Source organism: Apus apus, chromosome 6 (assembly GCF_020740795.1).
Source record: "Apus apus isolate bApuApu2 chromosome 6, bApuApu2.pri.cur, whole genome shotgun sequence".
Taxonomy (NCBI): domain Eukaryota; kingdom Metazoa; phylum Chordata; class Aves; order Apodiformes; family Apodidae; genus Apus; species Apus apus.
Window position 1 is genome coordinate 14222929 of NC_067287.1, and position 19973 is coordinate 14242901.

Genomic DNA, 19973 nt, shown 5'->3' on the forward strand with positions numbered 1-19973 from the left:
GCAAAGAGTCTTTACCCTTATGATTCACAGTTCCCCATTGAACAGAGAGCCAACTCCAGAAAACTCAGTGACCTCATCACTACACTCAGGTCTTAGGACTGAATAATTTGATTTCACAGGAAGGTCCTTGTTATGGTCAGTGTGTAGATCTAAAAGCTCCATTCAGCTTTTTTTCAATGCTGCTTCTCCACCTACTTTGATGCCCTTGCGCTGTGGACTATCATTCATTTAAGTACAAACCTGCAACACTCTGCTCTGGATGGATAGTAAATAGGGCTAGACACCTTTTCCAGCCCTACCAATGGACCTGGAAACTGAAATGTGTAAATCAAAACCAACTGACCTTGATGACATTATTCCAAAGCAGCTATCTCATATTTTTTCAAAGAGCTGTCTTCTGTTAATGATGACCAAACCTCTGCAGTGAAGATTGCAGTCCAAAGAGCCATGCAACAAATAGAACTGGAACTGAAGGCTGAAACTTTTGTAGTTGAATGTGTTTTGGTGATACTTCACATGAAATACTATAGGGGCACTACTTTCATGTCAGATAATTGTTATATCTCCTATGATATGAAGAAGACTTCAGAGTGACTTGTGGGTTGAGTTTCCTTGTGCTGATAACATTTAAGTCTTCATCTTTGTCCTGTACCCTGCAGTTAAAGGAAATAAAAATGGTCGTGCAGGATTAAGGCATGAGTTAGAAGTATGCTAGAAAAGAAATAAAAGGACTCATACATGTTTTACAGAGTGATGAAATATTCATTCCATTTATATAAATGGGCTGTTCAAATTTCTCTCTGGCAAATTGCAGATGCCAAGCAATACCTGTCTACAAGTCTTACTTATATAGTTTCATAATCTTGGCTACTCCTAGCCCAGGTGCTCCAGCACTATACGAAAGATGTCTGGCCTTTATGAAGTGTTATCTTTGCTGGTTTACTGACAGAATCTCTGCAGAAGATCTTGAGCTGCTGTACTACTACATAACTGTGTTTTGTGATGTTTAGCAGCATGCAGACTCGTCCACTGTGTTCAATTCTGACACACAAAATATGTTAGTAATTTGAAAAAAAGTTTAAAAACCCACAAACAACAGGACAAAATCACTAGAGACAGGCAGCTGGACAAGTCAGGAGGGAAACAAAGCTAAAAGAAAAACAAATGGCTCAAATGTGCACCAGCTTTAAGAGACAGACCCTTCCTACAGGTGTCTGTGTGTATATGAGAGAGGGATGTGAAGTTGGGAGTAGGAGCAGCATTATAATCGCCTACCTGTACTAAAAGCTTCAGCTGGTAAAAACTAATCTGTGAGAACTTAATTCCCAGTTATGCCCAATCCTCTTTATGCTGTTTGAATGACTTAAAGAATTGTATAGGTAAACAAACCCAGAATATTTGATCTTAATTCCACTGAAGTTGAAGGAAGGATTTCCATCAGCATTTTAGCTTTGGATCCAGTCCTGCAATAGAAGATAAAAAGAGAATGTGAGCATGGGTAACACAGATGTACCAAATCCTGCACAAATGTACATGTATGACTGTGGGGTCATTTCTACCCTCTTAGCCTACTGCAAAAAGAACATTGAAATTCAGATGATGTGGGACCCTGCTGACAGTCCATTCCATCCTTCAGGGAAATGCTGCCCCTGAAGCCTGGCACCTGATCTGAAAACAGTTGCTTTATATTGATATCTGGGGCAGAAAACTGTGGAAGTAAAGATTTTATTTACAGGCAAACTGAAGATCCTTTTTGTGTGAGTGGCAGCATTCATTGGTTGGCTGAAACAAAATGTCTGAGGACCCTGACAGCTTAGGCCATCTGAATTTCATGTGCTGCTGCACATCTGTTAAAACCCTGGGACTACTGCCAAGCGTGCAGCTGAGTACCTAGCTGTGATACACCAGGGTGTGCAAAATAGCCTGTGGTTCCTTTGATGGTCTCTGCTCACATCAGTTCCTTTTTAATCTTGCATATTTGATCAGAAGATGACAGCTGCAAGAGAGTTTGTGGCTTTGCTGCTGCTTAAGCACTTTTGTGATGGCAGTTTGGTGGACATGACACTCCTGTGCCAGCACAAGGCTCTGACCTCCCATTTTTGGAGTGTGGCTGTGCTGTGCACTGTTGTCTGCTGAAGATGTCCTAGGAACATAATGTTGTGCAAACTTTTGGCAAATGCAGCTTTCAACCATGACTAATTAGTAGGAGGCGTGTGGAAGGCATTGGGTCTTGCAGGTCACCAAACACTGCCTGGACACAGTTACGAAAAATATGGTAGAATCTCATTAGAGATTAACTGCCACATGCAGTGGGTGCCAAAGTGGCTAATTTAACATACAATTTCACTATGCTGTGGAATGGCACTTGCTGTTTATTACTCCTGCTAAAAATAAATTACTAGGAATTTATTCCCTAGAACTTACCTGTCAAACAAGAAATCTTTTTTTCCACCCCTTCTTTGGCTGCCAGTTTACATGTTTCTTTGGAACACAAAAACATTTTTAACTGCAAAGCTGTTTCAGACACTTGAGGGTGCTTGACCCTGTCCCATATAGAATGAAGTTCCTGTGCAACAAAGCACTCCAAGGCCATCAAATCAGCTGGAATTCACAGATGACACTTGCTAATGATGTTTACATTCTTACACAGAAAGCATGCATTTAAATGAAAATTATTACATTTATTTGCAATTCCCTTTAAGAGCCTTTCTCATCCTCACAGAAGTATTGAGAGCACCCTCAGCAAGTTTTCTGATGACACCAAGCTGGGTGGTACAGTCAATATGCCAGAGGGATGGGATGTCATCCAGAGGAACCTGGACAAGCTGGAGAAGTGGACCCAGATGAACCTCATAAGGTTCAACAAGTCCAAGTGCAGGGTCATGCACCTGGGCCAGGGCAGCCAGAGATATGAATACAGGCTGGGGGAAGACATGCTAGAGAGCAGCTCTGTGGAAAAAGACCTGGGGGTACTAGTGGATGAAAAGCTGGGAGTGAGCCACCAATGTGTAATTGCAGCTTGGAGGGCCAACTGCATCCTGGGCTGCATCAAAAGAATTGTGGCCAGCAGACCAAGAGAGGTGATTCTGCCCCTGTACTCTGCCGTGGTGAAACCTCACCTGGAGTACCGTGTCCAACTCTGGAGCTCACAACACAAGAAAGGCATGGATTTGTGGGAGTGTGTCCAGAGGAGGGCAATGAAAATGATCAGAGGGCTGGAGCACCTCCCTTATGAAGACAGGCTGAGGGAGCTGGGGTTTTTCAGCCTGAAGAAGACTGTGGGGGGACCTAATAGTGACCTTCCAATACCTGAAAGGAATATTATAAGAAGGCTGGGGAAGACCTGTTCACTAGGGCATGTAACGACAGGACAAGGGGTAATGGTTTTAAGCTAGGAAAGGGTGGATTTCAGCTGGATGTTAGGAAAACAGTCTCTAATATGAGGGTGGTGGATCACTGGAAAGGGATGCCTAGAGGGGTGGTGAAAGCCCCATCCCTGGAGACATCCAAGGTCAGGCTAGATGTGGCACTGAGTAATCTGTTCTAGTTGGAGATGTCGCTGCTTATTGTAGGGGGGTTGGACTAGATGACCTTTAGAAGCTCCTTCCAACCCCAAGACATTCTATGATTCTATGAATTAGATGATCTTGATCTGAAAAAAAGTATGTTGTTGTTTTCTGTTCAGAGAAGGATTTATGGTTAGTTAAATGGAAATTTCAACACAGAGGCATGTGTAAGCTCTTGCTTTCCCTTTGCAGCAATGACTTCAGAAGCAGTGTGATTGTAACAGATAACCAGAGCTGCCACAGAGGATGAGTTCAGACAAATGGCAAACCAATTACTTTGGATGCTGGGGGCAGTGAAGGGGGAACGGGTATATCTTTATACTTGGGAAAAGTCTTGTTAGCTTAGTACAGGAAAAAAATGTGCTGACACAATTGCTTTTATAGGATAAGATTTATAGCTACATTGAAGATGCTGTTCATATTCTATAACTGGTTAACAGCCCAAAATGCATCAGCAGAATCAGGCATATGTGCTGTTAATAGGCTGGGAAACCACAGGAGAAACAAGGATAAGGGGTGAGAGAGACTGGGTATCTTCTGCTTTCGACACCTGAGTTCTTCATTTGCAGTTCAGGACTCCTAATTTATTCTTTTTTGCTGATGTTGCTCCAGGGAATATGGTCTGATATTGTGCTTTTTTGATTAAATAATATTTTTACTGTATCTTTTTTTCTCTCTCTTCCTCCCCACCCCCCCCCCCTTTTTTTTTTTGTCACCTCCTCCATCCTCTCCTTTGTCTTCCTATCAGATAGAAAAGAACACATTGTAGAGAATCACCTAATGTCTCATGGTTGTTGACCAATAGTGTTTGTAACCAGATGTATAAGATGATAACCTGAAGGATTGCTTACCAAGAGGCAGACATAGATTTGTGACAGGGATAAAACTTCATAGCAGGACAGTCACCTTCAAGGTGCTCAGCCACACTCACCCCTTGGATTGCATATCTGAGAGGGGTAGGGAGAGGGAAGTCAGATGGCTTTAGAGTCAATCAAGACAGTAAGTCCTGGCTGGCCAGGAGAGACATCTGTTCAGACCAGGAACAGTCCTCCTCCCACTTGCAGGGAGTTAAAACTTCTGTTCATTTATACAAGATAAAAACTTTCTGTCCCAGTTTGCAACTGTTCCTAGAGAATATTTTGCATTTTGGAATAACTTTGGAAAGTTCTTTATAAGTATGAATGTATATCCTCTTTACTGCCAGAAGCAGATTGATCCATGGTATCATGTCGCTCCCAGCCTGACTCTTCCCAGTGTGGCTGGTCCCACAGTTTGAGCCCCATGGTCACACTTTAAAATGACTACATTTTAAAAAGAGCTGAATTAAACTGGTAATCCACCTTTAACTGCCTGTGTTTCTACTCAGCCCCAAGTAACTTTGATATTTGGATCTATATTAGGAAAGGAAATTCAAATGGAATGAGGTAACCAGCACCATTGGGGCCAGAACCTCCACTTAATTTCAGAGAAGCTCGATGAATATTTTCTATTTTATGGTAACTTCTTCACCTGTGAGCAGGAGTAAGTGTATCCTTACAGCAGAAGCATCTGTTTGAATTGTTAGTAGAGAATAACATAAAGAAAGCGTCTTTTGCCTGTTCTAACTTTTGATGAGTTGCCATGTTTTGTTTTAGCTTGTTTTCCTACAGGTTTTCTGAGACTTGAAACATTTTTAATCTTTTTTCTGTTGCTGCAAGTGCACTATGGACATACATGGACTAAATAAACACTAGGCAAACAGGCTGGTTGTCTGGGATGACTGTGTTAGAATTGTGCTGTATCTTTCAGTTTTAAGAGGAAGCCAACGATTTGTTGTCATGCAAACTGCCACTAATGACTTTTGGCTGCCAGTGTTAGCATTTATTTGACATATTCCCATTTTGTTCAGGGCTGTTTATTGGCCAGTGTACTCTCAACCGATAATTAGTGAAGCAGAACTTTTCAGAGACAGGTTTTCCTTTGTGTTACTCTCTGTAAATGTCAGTGGGAGAGCTCTTCAAGAGATTGTGTGTTATGCTTTGGCTTTGTGGAGAGTTAAGAACAGGGACTAAATTGTGAATTCAGATTAGATGAAGGCTTGAATCTTAAGAAGGAAAAAGGGCTGCTATTATGGCAATGTTGAATTGGTCTTCTATTACTGTTACAAGATCTTTGTTTCTTAAAGCTAGGAGGAAAATGCACTGGAAATCAAAGACTAACTTCTTTAGAAGCTATTTCCTAATTCCTGTCTGTGTTAAAATGAAATTATTTTTGCGATACACTTGCAATTTATTTTAAACAAATGTAAACATTTCGTGTAGCTGGGGGAAATTCATAAGAACTAAGCTATGAATTTAATTCCCTTTCTGGAACTGACAGTCAAGGTGTCAATAGAGAGGAAGCAGCAATTCTGAAGGAACTTTTGCTGAACACCTAATTCAGAATTTAAAAAAACAGTAAAAGCAGATGACGTGAATACTTTTCTATTCATGATACTTGCTAAACTAGCAGCTGTTCCAGGTATGATGCTAAACAACATGCTATAATTCTGACATCACAGATAAGATGGTTTTTGGTTTATTTCAGAGTGATTTTTTTTCCAGGGTTGAATTTCTTTGTACTGTTATTCTTATGAGAAATAGTCTTTTGCCTTATGATTTGAAATGGAATCAGCTTTGGAGGGACAGAATTTTGCATAAAATTTAAATTTTGAGCTGTCTGCAAGTTGGTAAATGTACACACTCTCATACCTGCAGAAGTTATCGATGGTAGTTTCCATGGTAACAAATCATTAACAGGTCTTTTATTTTCTGAGCTTATAATAGTTTTTAATTACAAACTTCTTTAAATCTTGGTGCAGTTTAAAAGAGAAAAAAGGGGAGGAAAATCCCAACCTGTATTGTTTCTAAAGAGGAGCAAATGAAACTACAATGAAAGCTCAATGGAATAGAATAACTCTCAAGGGAGCTTAGGTGACTTAAATCACCAACTTTATTCGCAGTGCAGTTGCTGACCTGGAAGTCTTGATTGGTTTTCCTATAGGCCTTACAATTATTTTTTAGAAGAAAATTGAAAACTGATACTTTGTAGTATCATTAAAATGTGGTTTGCAAGCAAGGATAGTTTATGCTCTTATTGGTTACTATGAGGTTATCCCCTGTCTTTATGCGTGTATCCCAGTAGTTAAGTAGTTTAATAAACTGTTATTTAGATTTTTCATTCTGTTTTTCTTAATTTTTAATATTTTTCTTAACAATGGGAAATACCAGTCTACAGATTTCTTATTTACAAGGAGATGTGTTTAAGTACACTGTATTAGTTAACAGTATTTAAGCTACCTGAAATGTTCTGGTTATATGTATATATATATTAACAACAACACAAAGAAAAACAAAAAAAGAAAATCCTTTCTGCTTAAAACACCACTTTATAAAGCAAAGAGAGTACTGCAGGCTGCTGCTGCCAAAGGACATTCCAATTGTAGCTGAAGAATTGAAAGCTTGTTTCCCATCACAATGATTGGGTTTTAGAGGCTGGCTGAAGGGAAAAATATGTTTCTAATAGGATTTTCAAAGGTGTATAATCGGTTTAGATGCTGAGTTCCTATGAAATCCCTTCAAAAGCTTTTTGAATTGATATTTGACAATTCCTGCCAGCCTAGTCAATTTGCATGCAGAAACATGGTTGATAAATGCCCATCATAAACAAGCAGCCAGCCTTCAGAAGCTAAGATGATGTTTATTTGGATGCAAAGGTGCATGCAGGCATGGCTGACGTGCAGAAACAGCTCAACAGATGCTTGTGAAGCTAGAAAAAGTGGAGTGAGAGCTGAAGTGTTCAAAGTAATGAATAACACCCTGGGTATGTTTATAGGGATGCTCTGGAGAACTGAGTTAGTTGGAAGGCGCCTGTTCTGTTCTGAACAGTTGAGTGAGAAAGCAGTCTTGCATGAAAGAGAGGAGGACAAGTACAGAGGAGCTGTAGTTTTACCCTCGTGTTCCCTTTCCCCAGACAGAGGGAGAGGATTGAAAATGGTGAAATGTGATTAACCAAATTCCATGTATGTCCTGTGGATGTAGGCTTCTTAGAGTACATGAGTCTAAGTCACAATTGGAAAGGTCCTGAAAAAATATTGTTCCTCTTCCTCATTTTGGCATCTTCTTTCTCCCAGAGTCAGATATTGCAGACTTCGATGGCAGAAGTTCGCTCCTCTACAGGTTCAATCAGAAGCTAATGAGCACATTCAAAGATGTAGTTTCCTTGAAGTTCAAGAGCATGCAGGGGGACGGAGTCTTATTCCATGGAGAAGGGCAGCGTGGAGACTACATTACCTTGGAACTACAGAAAGGGAAGCTCTCCTTGCATATCAACCTGGGTAAGGGTAATTGGGTTGATTGGTTCACATATTACTGTAACAAGGATTGTCTTGGTTTACTTTTATAAATCTATTGTTTATATTAGGCACTGTCTAGAAACTCCAGCTGAGATCAATGAGACATTCTGTGTGCCTCAGCTCACAGCTTAAATACTGGTCACAGAAGGTGGGAGGGGAAGCGAAAGAGGATAGGCTTGACTGATGTCATGCAGGACATGATAGCTGAGCCAAGAAGATACCTTGTCTCTTCTAACAAGGGCCAACCAAGGCTGAGCTGCTCAATGACTAAGTTTGAAGTTTTAACTTTCCTGCATGGCACTTTCAAACAGTGATTTAAAAAAAAAACAAAACACAAAAAACCAACAAGCAAACAGTAAAAGTGTTCTGTTTCTTCTTCTTCTTCCTCCATTTTTATTTTTAATATTTTTAAGAACAGCATTCCCAGGAAGCTTGATTTGGAGTGCAGAAGATTTAGTTTTGGCTTGTGTCCTTTTTTTTTTTTTTTTTTTCCATTTGGTGATCAGAAATGAGCTGAGAATACAGAATTTAAATGAAAACATTCTGGTGAAAAAATTGTGCACCCTTGTATTGCTTTGCTTCTCAAGATGGTTTCAGTTGAAAACTGAATATCTGAAATGCCATCACTGTGTGATTATGTTGGACAGATGAAAGGCTGGCTTAATTTCTTTCTGTAGAAAGCTGCTTGCTCTCTCCTGCTGAATACACTAAATCACTTTGATAATGGCAGGAGCTACTGTAATAGGAATGAACAATCATAACCCCTTTCCCAGCCTTACTACAGAATCTTCTTTAGCTCCATCTGTGGGTGACCCATGGCACTGGCCTCAGAAGTCCTGGCTGACTCATATTTCTCCTGCTGAGGGGTTTGAATTAGACAGAAGTTTCATGCCTGCATTGCAATGTCAAGCTTCATCTGAAAGCCCTAGCAGCCCATCCAGGTGGAAAGCTGAATTAAAACCCCTCCCTCTGTTAAGTATATCTGGGGTATCTATTTCAGTCCCCTGTTTATGACTCAGGGAATTAAAAGAAATCGCAAACTAGTGGGAGCAAACTGGACATACTAAAACAGAATTTGTAGATTATTCTTTCTGCATTTATCCGCTTATGCTTAACTGTGCTTGGTTTAAATATCAGTAGCAATTTTCCACAACTTTTGGATTTAATTTTTACATAAGCTGATTAATTGTGTAGTCCCCAACTAAAATTTTCTTTATTTCTTTCCTTCTTTCTAATTAGTTCATAACAGAGTAAACATAATAATACAGCATCTTTCTGATTGGTTATTTGGATGTTACTTAGACAAAGTAGCTACTTCCTAAGCCTCTAAAAGTAGGATTCTTTGATATCATAGATTTGTCCTCCTCTTTCAAATGTTTCATACTAGGATAAGAATACAATATAGTTAAATATGCTACTTTTTCCAGGGGAGACGCTGTTGTGAATACATAGTCTGAGATAAGAGGGTTTCTCTTTCAGCAGTAGCTCCATGTATACAGATTTTAGCCATTTGGAATCCTCTGTGTGCATTCATATGTCATGGGCAAGGGTTTTGGTGTTGAATCTGCTTGCATGTTTCCTGACAGTTTTGGAGCGTGTGTTCTGTCCATTCTGCTGGGATAGAAAGAAGGACACACACTCCCTTTCTTTGAGAGGCTCTAAAGTGTTTGTATGTGTAGCCAGCTGGAAAACAGAAGAGTGCTTGAAATCATCAGGGTTAGGGACTAAATTTTTTTATGCCTCTTAATCTAAACTTTTGGAGATCTATACCAGGTTTAAGAATCTTTTTGAGTTGAAAGAAATTCTTGCACTCCTTTTGCTTCATTGACTTGTGGCCTTTTTCCCCTGGAAATAGGTGCAATTTTCTTTTTACAAGATGAAAAACACATAGTTGAAACTGAAGTGTCCAGAGTGGTCTGTTAATGCAAATAGATAGGAGGTTTTGGTGCAGCCCAAAGTGAGCTCTTGAAACACCAGGACCCCGAATACACAGCGGAATGAAGGGCACAGGCAGAGCAGCTATTTTTTCTGTGCAGCGGTGTGGTGTGCAGCATTGGGAAAAATTTCCTGGTTTATTGCAAGGATTTCAGGATGAAAAAACGTGTGTGTGTGTGCATATGTATATGAATAAGAAGTCCAAAGAATCTAAGGCAAGCTTTGTCAAGGTCTGTTTCTCATGGGCAGAGCTTCAGTGTGCATCTAGGTGCATTCTTCCAGGTTCCCCCTTGAGCTTTTATGCTTCAGTTAAGTGCCTGGAGGTAAATGGTGTCTTCTGCCTGTCTCTTCCCCTCCAGGAGATTCCAACCTGCACTTCAGTAACAGCCACACTTCTGTCACCCTGGGCAGCCTCCTGGATGATCAGCACTGGCACTCGGTTCTCATAGAGCGCTTCAACAAGCAAGTGAACTTCACAGTGGACAAGCATACCCAGCATTTCCGAACACAGGGGGATTCAGATCACTTGGATATTGATTATGAGGTGTGTGAAGACCTTTATGTTATAACCTGAGAGACAAGGCTGAATTGGTATAAAATGAATGTGATGGAAATTAACTACCCTATGAGCTGTTTCTTTCCAACAAAGCACTTTATTTAATATTTCCTTCCCAGAGAACATCTTGCACAGTTAACAAACTTAGGTTACGTCAGTGCAAATATGATAGTCTCAGAAAATTGCCAGTCTCTGGGCAAATGTGCATTGAATTATGCTTACACCTCAAAGTATGGCACTTTGTAGCGACACTTATCTGTAGGGAGAGGTACTGTGTTATCATTTCCAATATGATTTTAATGGGATCATTGCACACCATCCCTGCATCTGATTGACATGACCATGGGGATACCAGCTCTGAGTTGTACCTCTGTCCAGCCACCACTTGCTCAGATTACAGCTCTCCACAGAGAGATGAGCAGATAAAAGACCATTGTCTTTCCACTAGGAACAAAAGACCCTGAGCACAACTGTCAAGACAAGTAGGTTTCACTCAGCTCCTTTCACAACTGGGGTTGTGATGCAGAGCATCCTGGTCTAGGTAGTCAGTGCAGCTCAGCCAAGGAACGACTGAGTAGAGGATACATCCTGCCTGTCCATACAAAACAAAGCTGGTGTGCTCCCCTGTGATGAGGCCATGGTGTGGCAGAGTCCAGTTTATATTACTTTGGTGGTTCAGTGCTTATGGCTGATAGCTGTTAAAAAATACCTTAAAAGCCTTTTATATAATCATGTATATATGCAAGGCATTTCCCCATCTTTTCCCCCACCAATGCACACCTGTGTGCAAATTACCCATGTTCATTTTTATCCCCCACATGCTTGTCTACTGAGTCTTGCTCTAGCCCACAAGGCACAGGGTCATGCTTGCACAGTCAGAGCCATCACTCTGGATGTGTTCAGCTGGCATGGTTTATTGCTTAAGAGACCACAAGTTTCCCCTCTGCACTTCAGATTCATTTCTCTGGAAAGGATCATTTCACAGCGAACCCAAGGGACAAAAGCAGACAGCTCGACAGTGGCAGATGCCTGCTCTTTGCTTCTCTTATGTTCCAGCTGAAATTCCCTTCTTTGCATTTCATAAAGCAGGGTGGAGAGAGTGGTATCCACCCCCTTGCACTGCTGTACTGAATCACAAGAACATTTAGTGTAGGGATGGCACATTTCAGAAGTGAGATTCTGGAACAGCTTCAGGCTGAACTAGCAAGGGCCAGAGCTGTAACTGCTTTTAAGCTGGAGTTGAGAAAAGCCAAATAATTGACTCATCAGCTTCCCTAATTTCAAAGTAATAAAATTCCTTGCTTCCTGCTACAAGGTTGATGCCAATTAGGGAAAACACCAGCTCTAATGTAAGTCGCTGAATGTTTTTCCAGAGATTCCAAAACAGGAAGCTTTGTAGAGTTGCTGTTCTACAATCAGCATAACCACTGACCTTTGTGACACTCAGTCCTGGCCCCTGGTGCTTAGTTTTTCACACAATGTGTCTTAGTTTTCCATTTGTGTTCAGACAATCTTTTAGTCAAACATTAGAGCAATAAAGTCCACTAAAAGTTTATCTCAGCACACTTAAGGGATTAAAGGCCTTACTGAGGGTAATAAAACCATTAGTTTGATAATTAAAATTATTGCGAATCACAAAGGAAAACTTTTTCTTAATAATACAGTGGTATAATTTATATTGATTTTTCTTCTGCTTTTGAAACCCAGTGCAGCATCCCTAAGCAGGAGACTTAAAGAATAGAACATGGAAGAGGGAAGGTCTGGTGTTTTAAGGAAAAACTAATGATTCTCCCTGGAGAAAAAGCATTGCTTCCAACACAAGCCCTCATGCCAATAACAAACCTGCAAGTGATCTGAAGTAGCAGTCTGTTCACTCTTTATTTTTCTGAGGTGATCAATTAATATGATTGAGGTGTAAGTTCATTAAGGGCTTATTTTCAAAGAAGTGCTTTCAAGGTTATCCAGGGAGGTTTCATTTGCTTATGTATTCCACCTTGTTAGGTGGAGTGTGGTGACAACCCCTAAATTTCTCTTTACTTTGGTAATAATGAGATGCGAGCTGTTAGGAGCTGTGACAGAGGACTAAGGCTGACTGGGTTCCAGCACCCGTCAGAGTGTCAGCAGTGCCACGCAGCAGTGCTTGCCCTTGCTGCAGTGGATGCAGCAGAATTGCAGCACAGCTCCCAATACCCTGGAAGCGCTCTGAAGTCTAGTGACTGCAGGCTTCTCATCTACATTATATTACTTTCAATGTTTCTGGCTGTGATTGGGCAAATGACTAAAAAAGCAGCAGTACCAACAGCACGACTTTTTAGCAATGGCTGGTGAACCTAACTGGAAATGAGCTTTGTCATCTGAAAAATAAGGTTGTTAGAAGTTGTTGGGTTTTTTTTATTTCATTGTATTCCCTTTTTCATTTATCTATTTATCTATCTATTTATTTATTTTCCCTTAGGATTCTAAAGTAATTGTGCTCCAAGGATTTTGGAAGCTTTATTTTCTTAGGCTCTTAGAGCTTTTAGGCCTCCAGATCAAGTGATGAGTTGCAACCTGTGCAATACTAACATCTTTCAGTATTTAGGCAACGGCCCAGCAGAAGTTGTATTTAAATGTGTAACCTGCAGAACTTCTCCATTACACTGCTCAGTCCCAAATACCCTGTGCATGCATTATAAAGACCAAACCACACCAAAATTTAGGGGAAAGTATTGCAGGGTGCAAATCGGGTAGTTTTCGTGTCATACCACCCTCCACTGGCTGAAACCAGAACTTTTCAGACACATTCTTGGTGGAAAGGGGCGAGTCCAGCTTGGAGGCAGACCCAGGGCTCTGTGGGCAGGAAGAGTTAATTTCCCCATTGCTAGGCAGTTCCTGGCCACTGTGGTCTGCTGCTGGGTCACATCTTCCAGGCCAGTGGGTGCTGTGGCTTGGAGACCGTTTGTACATTATCTTTTGAGTTGGATGTCCTGGGTAGGGGGCTGGTGATACTAGGTTGGTGATGTGTCAAGGTGCTTAAAAGTTGTTTCTAGAGTATTGAGCTGTCTGGAGCATCAGCATTTCTGCAGCAGCTGTAATGCTGTATGGCCTGTGATTCCCCTGGTGGGCAGCCAGGCCCTGCTTCATGCTCTGAGATGACGCTGTTAATGTGACTTGGTACTTGGACAATATCCCAGTTGGCTGTGTGGGGTGGGGCTCTGTCCTCTTGTTTTTGGGGCAATAACTAAAAATTGTTCTTATTCTTTCCAAAAAGCTCAGTTTTGGAGGGATTCCTGTCCCGGGGAAACCTGGAACCTTTCAGAGGAAAAATTTCCATGGGTGCATTGAGAACCTTTATTACAACGGAGTCAATATAATCGACCTGGCAAAAAGGCGCAAACCTCAGATCTATACTGTGGTAAGAGACATTAATGTATGTTTTCCTTCTTTACTTCCACACTGCTGGTGCTGTTGGCTTCACTGAATAGCTAGAGTTCAGATTTGGATATCTTTGGGCATAATTAGCTTGTTAAAATAATATTGCTGAGGCTAGTGTCAGCCGGTGCCAGCTGCTGTAGTGAGACTTACTGAAAGACACGTGCAAATTAAGGCAGTTCTCTGACTTCCCAGGTGTATTAGAATTTGTTTGGAGAAGCTTTTTTACTTCTTTTTCCAAGATGAAAATGTTTCTTTTTGATTGCATAATAGAAGTCATAGAAATGTTTTTTTTCCTAGTTAACTCACACAAAACCTTATTTTCTGAACCATTCCTTGTCACTTCTGCAGAGTATAGTAGCAGCAAAATTCCACAGGGAAATGGAAAATGTAAAGGTGATAGGTGAGAAGTCCTGCATTGTGTTTCTGGCAGTCAAGACTGTCTCTCAGATGCTCCCTTAGCCTGGGACTGAGGGACTTTGCTTTAATAACATCAAGTTTGATTGCTCTGACTGAGGACTCTAAGGCACAAATCTTATGAACTTTGTTAAATTGCTCTTCCCTCAGCTTACTTTCTAAGGGGAGGAAAGATCCTTGATCTGCTTCTTAGGTCATTAAACGGTTGGTCGTCTTGTCAGCTAGGTAATAGGAAGGCCTTCCTAAAGGGGACAAGAAAAAACTTTATAATGTGCTTTTTCTCTGAAGGTTATTGTCTGGGTATAGCATGGCCCCAAGCAATGAAACTCTGTTATCACAATTCTTGATTCAGCCAATGCTAGATTGAGTCTATGAATTCTGTGCCTTTTGTCAGTTTAAGGTAGAGGGGATGTACCCCCATCCTTTGATCTCCCTCACAGAAGAGATGATTCTAATGCAATAGTTTTCAAAAGCTGTCTTCTGTACTGCATTTTGCAAGATGTATGAGTTGCTATGGACTGTGTCTGTGATACTTGTGTACACAAAGATGCATGGAAAGGTTGCCACACTCACAGTGCCTCAATCTTCAATGAACATTCTTTTGTAGGGAACAGCCCCCTTAAGTCTGTTGTTTTCCAGTATCCTTTCTATCACAGCTATTTATCTCCTCTAGCAACTCTCAGGTACTTCCAGCTTTCACAGGCTGATCTCCTCCCATCTTCTTAGTCTTCCCCACTCCTTAACAATTTACTTACTCAAATTAAAATAACTTGTTCTTGCTAAATGTAGTCTTTTGCCTGCCAGACTTCCTCTGCACTAAATGCTTTTTACTCAGAGTTCATTGAGGTTTTCAGGCAACAATCTGTATCCTCAGGGAGCTGCAAGCTTCTCTGCTTCATGACTTTGTAGTTTTTAAGGTTGCCTGGAGTGGAAATGCAATTAAAGGAACAGCACAGAAGAGTAATTAAATACAGCAGGGAATTGGAGTCACACTTCTTCCAGTAACTTGTTGTGTACTTGTGTCCCCTCCCTCCAAGCTGGAGATCACCAGACATGGTTCTGTAGTTAGTCCCCAAAATACCTTTGTCTCTTACCAAAAGATATTGGAGGACAAACTGGTCAGTTTGGGATTGGAAAGTCATTCAAGCTCAGAGACATTAGGTTTTGCCTCCAAAACAGAGACAGACTTCAACACTCAGTCTCTGCCTCATTCTCTGTTGCTCTGTGAATGTTGACAGTGAGCCAAACTCTTGCTTTTTCATATCCATCAACTTTGTGGGTTTTTTTCTGTTGACATCTTTCACATGAGCTGGAGAATGACACATCAGCTTTGGAGGTATAGATTTCCTCTTATAAAGTAGTTCCTCATCCATATAAATAATGGTCCCAAATCAGCTGCATTTAAAATCAGAGGAAGAAACTACAGGTTGTCAATAACAAAGTACTGTACTATGTATTGTACTCTGGGGTGGTGGCTATGATTATCATTCCACCTATTCTTTTCTGTAACTTGTTTGCAGTTGTCAGACTTGCAATAAATCCCCCTGAGAGAGCATCTCAAGATAACGAGGCAGCCTGTCTCTTTGAACTGGAACTTGCTTTCAGAATTCCATTTTTATATGGCCTGATATTTAACCTCTCTATGTGGTTCCCCTATCTATTTGAACATGCTATCTGTCTTCTCTCTGGGGTCTCTTCTGTCCCTGATGGCATGTTTTGTGTTTTTTTTGCTGTGGGTTTTTTTCTCCTCTAGGTCATTGAGTGTGGTGAGATGGTAGATGATCTTTTATTTGCTCTCTGAAGCGATTACTGGTTTTAATTGTAAGAATTTATGAGAAGTCAAATTTCTGTAATTAGCACTGTCATGGTCATGGGGCTGGACCCTTGGGAAACCTCTGTAAATAATAATCTAAAGATCTGACTTATTTACTAGATGTCTTCTCAGCACAAAAGAAGTGCAGGCTGCCCATTATGAGAAGTTGTACAGTAGTTACTCATGCTTCCTTGGCAAGTAGTTAGGGGCAGGAAAATATTCTAGTAGGAGCCACATTTACAAGAAGCAGAATGGGAATTATCCTTTGCCAAAGGATATTTGACCTGTTGATATCTGGGATGGTGAAATCCTATTTGAAAGATTTTGTGCTTGTTAAGAGTGCATGTAGATGTAGGAGAGGAGGTGGGACAAGTTCTAGGAAGAGAAATCCATTAAAAATTACTAAATACATCTGGCTGAGGGAGTAGTTGAAAGAAAAATAGCTATAGCATCCTGAAAATAGCTATAGTGTCTTGGCCACCAGTGTTTACCGACTGCTAGATTAAGGCTGCACCTTTAGGAACTACTCTAATTTGGCCTGTGGCCAGGGTCTTAAGTCTTTTCATGTGTCACTGATGTGTGATTCCAAAACAAGAAGCTGTCTGAAGAAGAAAAATGAAGAGGTAATGAAAAGATGCAGTGTTTGATCTTCTCAATGTTTCCGTCTCAAGAAAAGATGCCGTGTTTCATCTTCTCAATGCTTCACCCTATGTACTCACTGAAATTGAGTAAAACCCTATCCCTCTTTCCTTGCCATTACCTTCAGCTAACAGGAACTGGACTTAATATTTTTAGTTAGCAGAACAAACCCTGCACTAACTTGAGAGGAGGGCAGGATATTTGTAAGGCAGAAATTGTCAGCCCTGAGACATGCTTGAATTCTCCTATTGGCCTGCCATGTTTAATCTGGGAGTGACAACTCAGCACAGCATGGGATGTGGTGACATGTAAATGCATCACTGCAGTGCCTCAGGGAAATAAGCAATTGCCAGCATCAAAGAGCAAGGAAAGACACCTAGTGACAGGAGAATGTAAACTAATAATTCATTCCCTTTATAGAGAATCCAAACATGGTGGTTTATTAAGTTGATTTGAGAGACCTTCATCTTGATAAGAATTTACTTATCTATGAACATCTTGTTATACCAAAATGCTATTGCAGGTGCTGATATATCTGTGAATATCTGTCTGGGGATTCATGAAGGCATCTCTCCTAGGGTTTGCAGAACCAGGAGTTAGATATATCTTTTCCTATTTTTTTGAAAATTTTCATTATTTTTTGCACTGTAATCAGACTATAGAAGTCATAAATAAAAAAACGTTGGAACTATTTAGTGACTAAGTTGAATTTATTAAAAAAACTTTTCATGCAATTATTTATTGAAAGTGTGAGTCAGATATGTACATTAAAAAAAGAACTGAATTTGCTGCTCTTTAGAGAAGGCAGATTTCAGACATACTTGATTCCTGTAAAAATAGCTTTTCGTGGTTTCTTCTGTCTTTCTGTCTGCTCTCTGGGTCTTCATATGTGTTTCCTTCACACCCTACCTGCAGTGTGGAATAGTAAGAAAGTCTATATATCTAGCATTCATTTTAAGGTCCCATTTTTTTGTTGCTGAATGGTATAATAGGATTGTTTTGAAAGAAATTAAGTGTGCCACCTCAATCAAGGCCTTTAAATAAAGCCTATTTAAATGACATTTTTCCCATTGACTTCAGTGGGCTTTGTCTACAATTCTGAAGGCTTTCAGTGTGTGACTATATAGTCCAGCATGTAGATGCAATAATTAACTTGCCTTTTCTTGATGTAACAGTTTCTTTGTGTTGGGTTTTTGATAGCTGAGATGACCACAGGTGAAGCAAGTCTTTCAGGGAGATGATTATTTTTTTTGTAAGACTGGTTGACATAGGCAGAAAAAAAAAAATGACAGGTTTTTGAGCAAACAAGGTTTTTTTGAGAGTCATCAGCCTTTGGCAAATTACAAGTTAGAAACAGTTGTTCAGAGTTTAATATATTACATTATCTGGGTAGTCAAATTGAGTGAATAGGGTCGTTAATACCTGCTGAGCAGAGGAGGATGTTTCAAGGCGGGAGGTGATAAGGCTGTTAGTCCCTGTGGGAGAGAAAGAGAGATGACTAATATGACTAATTATTGTCATAGGAGTTAGTGGGGAATAAGGAAAATGGGAGAAAATGTAATTTTCTGTAAAGTTAAGGCTTAAATATACTTTTATAGGTCTTATTCCAGTTTCTAAGGCCCTGGGAACTGCTTGGTACTTGGCTGCCTCGCATAACTAAAAGGGGCAAGCTGACCCCATCACAGTCAAGAGCCTGGAGTCTGTGCAGTTCGTACAAACCATTTAGGCTGGTGCTGTGCTATGATGCAGAGATGACTGGAATTTAAAAGAGGAAATGGTAATAAAGAAAAAAAAGTTTAAAAGGCTGGTAAATTTTACTCTTTTTGTGCTTTTCTATTTTAAGGTAGTTGTGGCCCTGCTTTTTTTTTAATAATAATAATTATAATAACAATAACAGCTTCAAAATCTCTTTGCTTCTGTGTTTTATTCCAGGTAATAAAACATAAAAAGCTGTAGATCAGTTTAACCTGAACTGAAACAAAAACTGGGCCTGGATTATGCTAATTTACAAGTTTGATCTAAGACATCTGCCTTATTCACTTCTGGCAAGGTGAATTTGAAAGGCTGGCTTGTTCAAAGGAGGAAAGATATTAAGTGGTCTGTATTTTTTTGGTGTTTCTTCCTGTCTTCTTTTTTTCCTTTTTCTGTCACTCCGAGGGAAATTATGTAAAGGGTTTTTTTCCAAATTAGCTCTATTTGCTTCCATCTTTTGCCAGCTACTCTTAGCTATTGTACCATATAATGAAAAAAATAATGTTGTTATTATGAGCATAAAAATGGTAAAATCTTTTTTTTCACTTCTGTCGAGTGACATAGTCAGTTTAGAAATCTGAGATAAAGAACATCCAATATATAGCCAAGCATCTCATCCCTGATTCTGTCACCATAACAATGTTTTAGGTTTTTCAAAGCTTTCTGTTTCGTTAAATGCTACTTTTTCCACATAGAAACGTTATCTTAGTGTAAAAAACTGAATTCAATGTAATAAACAATTAGTCTTATTGACATACATGTTACCTAGAGTGAGTGAAGATAGGGCAGTTCTTTATCAAAGGGATGATGATCACCCCAGTGATGTTAGTTTCAGTGAAACTTGGATCAGGAAAGCTTTCAGATTTCTGTAATAAAATTTTTTCAGAGAAAACCACTAATTATAGGAACTTCTATTAAATGATGAGCCCTGCTTTTTGGATGAACTAGTTGCTTGCTGAGTTAACTAGTCCTAACTCAAGTGACACCATGTGTCTTAGTGCTTCCTCATCCTGTTTGAAGACAGTTTGCACCAGTCTGTCGGTAGGCTGGAGTTGGTATCTCACTTTGACTTGCTGTTCACTCAGTGCTTAGCAATGTCTTGATTTGAGAAGCACTTTTAATCTATGAGGGTCTCCTAACATTTTTTCTGCTTGAGACGGTCAATTTAAAAACAGAATTTGAAGGGACCTCCCCTATTCTTAAAATCTAGTTGCTCAGAGTTGAGTAAAAATTTTTCATCTTATCTTTTAAAACTGCAGCAGAGGTCACCTTTTTCCTCTGCTACTCTCTCTGCAAATTTGTCTGCAACCTCAGTGTCTTCAAAGCTAGAAACAGTCCTCTAGTTTCCAAGCTGGAGATATTCTTACCAGTTTATTCACATTCATATCTCACACATGCCTGGGATTTTAGTCCCCTTACCTGTAATATGAAATCTTCCTTTGTAATCCTCTGCAGAAAACAAGATATCCTTTTTTTTGGATAGTATCTATAGAGTGATTAATGAGGAAAGTA

At 40.0% G+C, this 19973-nt stretch overlaps 1 protein-coding gene across 1 annotated transcript in view; it reads left to right on the forward strand.

Annotated features, from left to right (window-relative positions):
* Positions 1-19973, forward strand: part of CNTNAP5 (contactin associated protein family member 5) — a 265506-nt gene that overhangs the window by 118476 nt on the left and 127057 nt on the right. The window contains exons 5-7 of the mRNA XM_051623680.1: positions 7717-7920; positions 10233-10417; positions 13680-13823. Of these exons, the coding sequence (XP_051479640.1) occupies positions 7717-7920; positions 10233-10417; positions 13680-13823 (533 nt within the window). The remainder of the gene's footprint in view (positions 1-7716; positions 7921-10232; positions 10418-13679; positions 13824-19973) is intronic.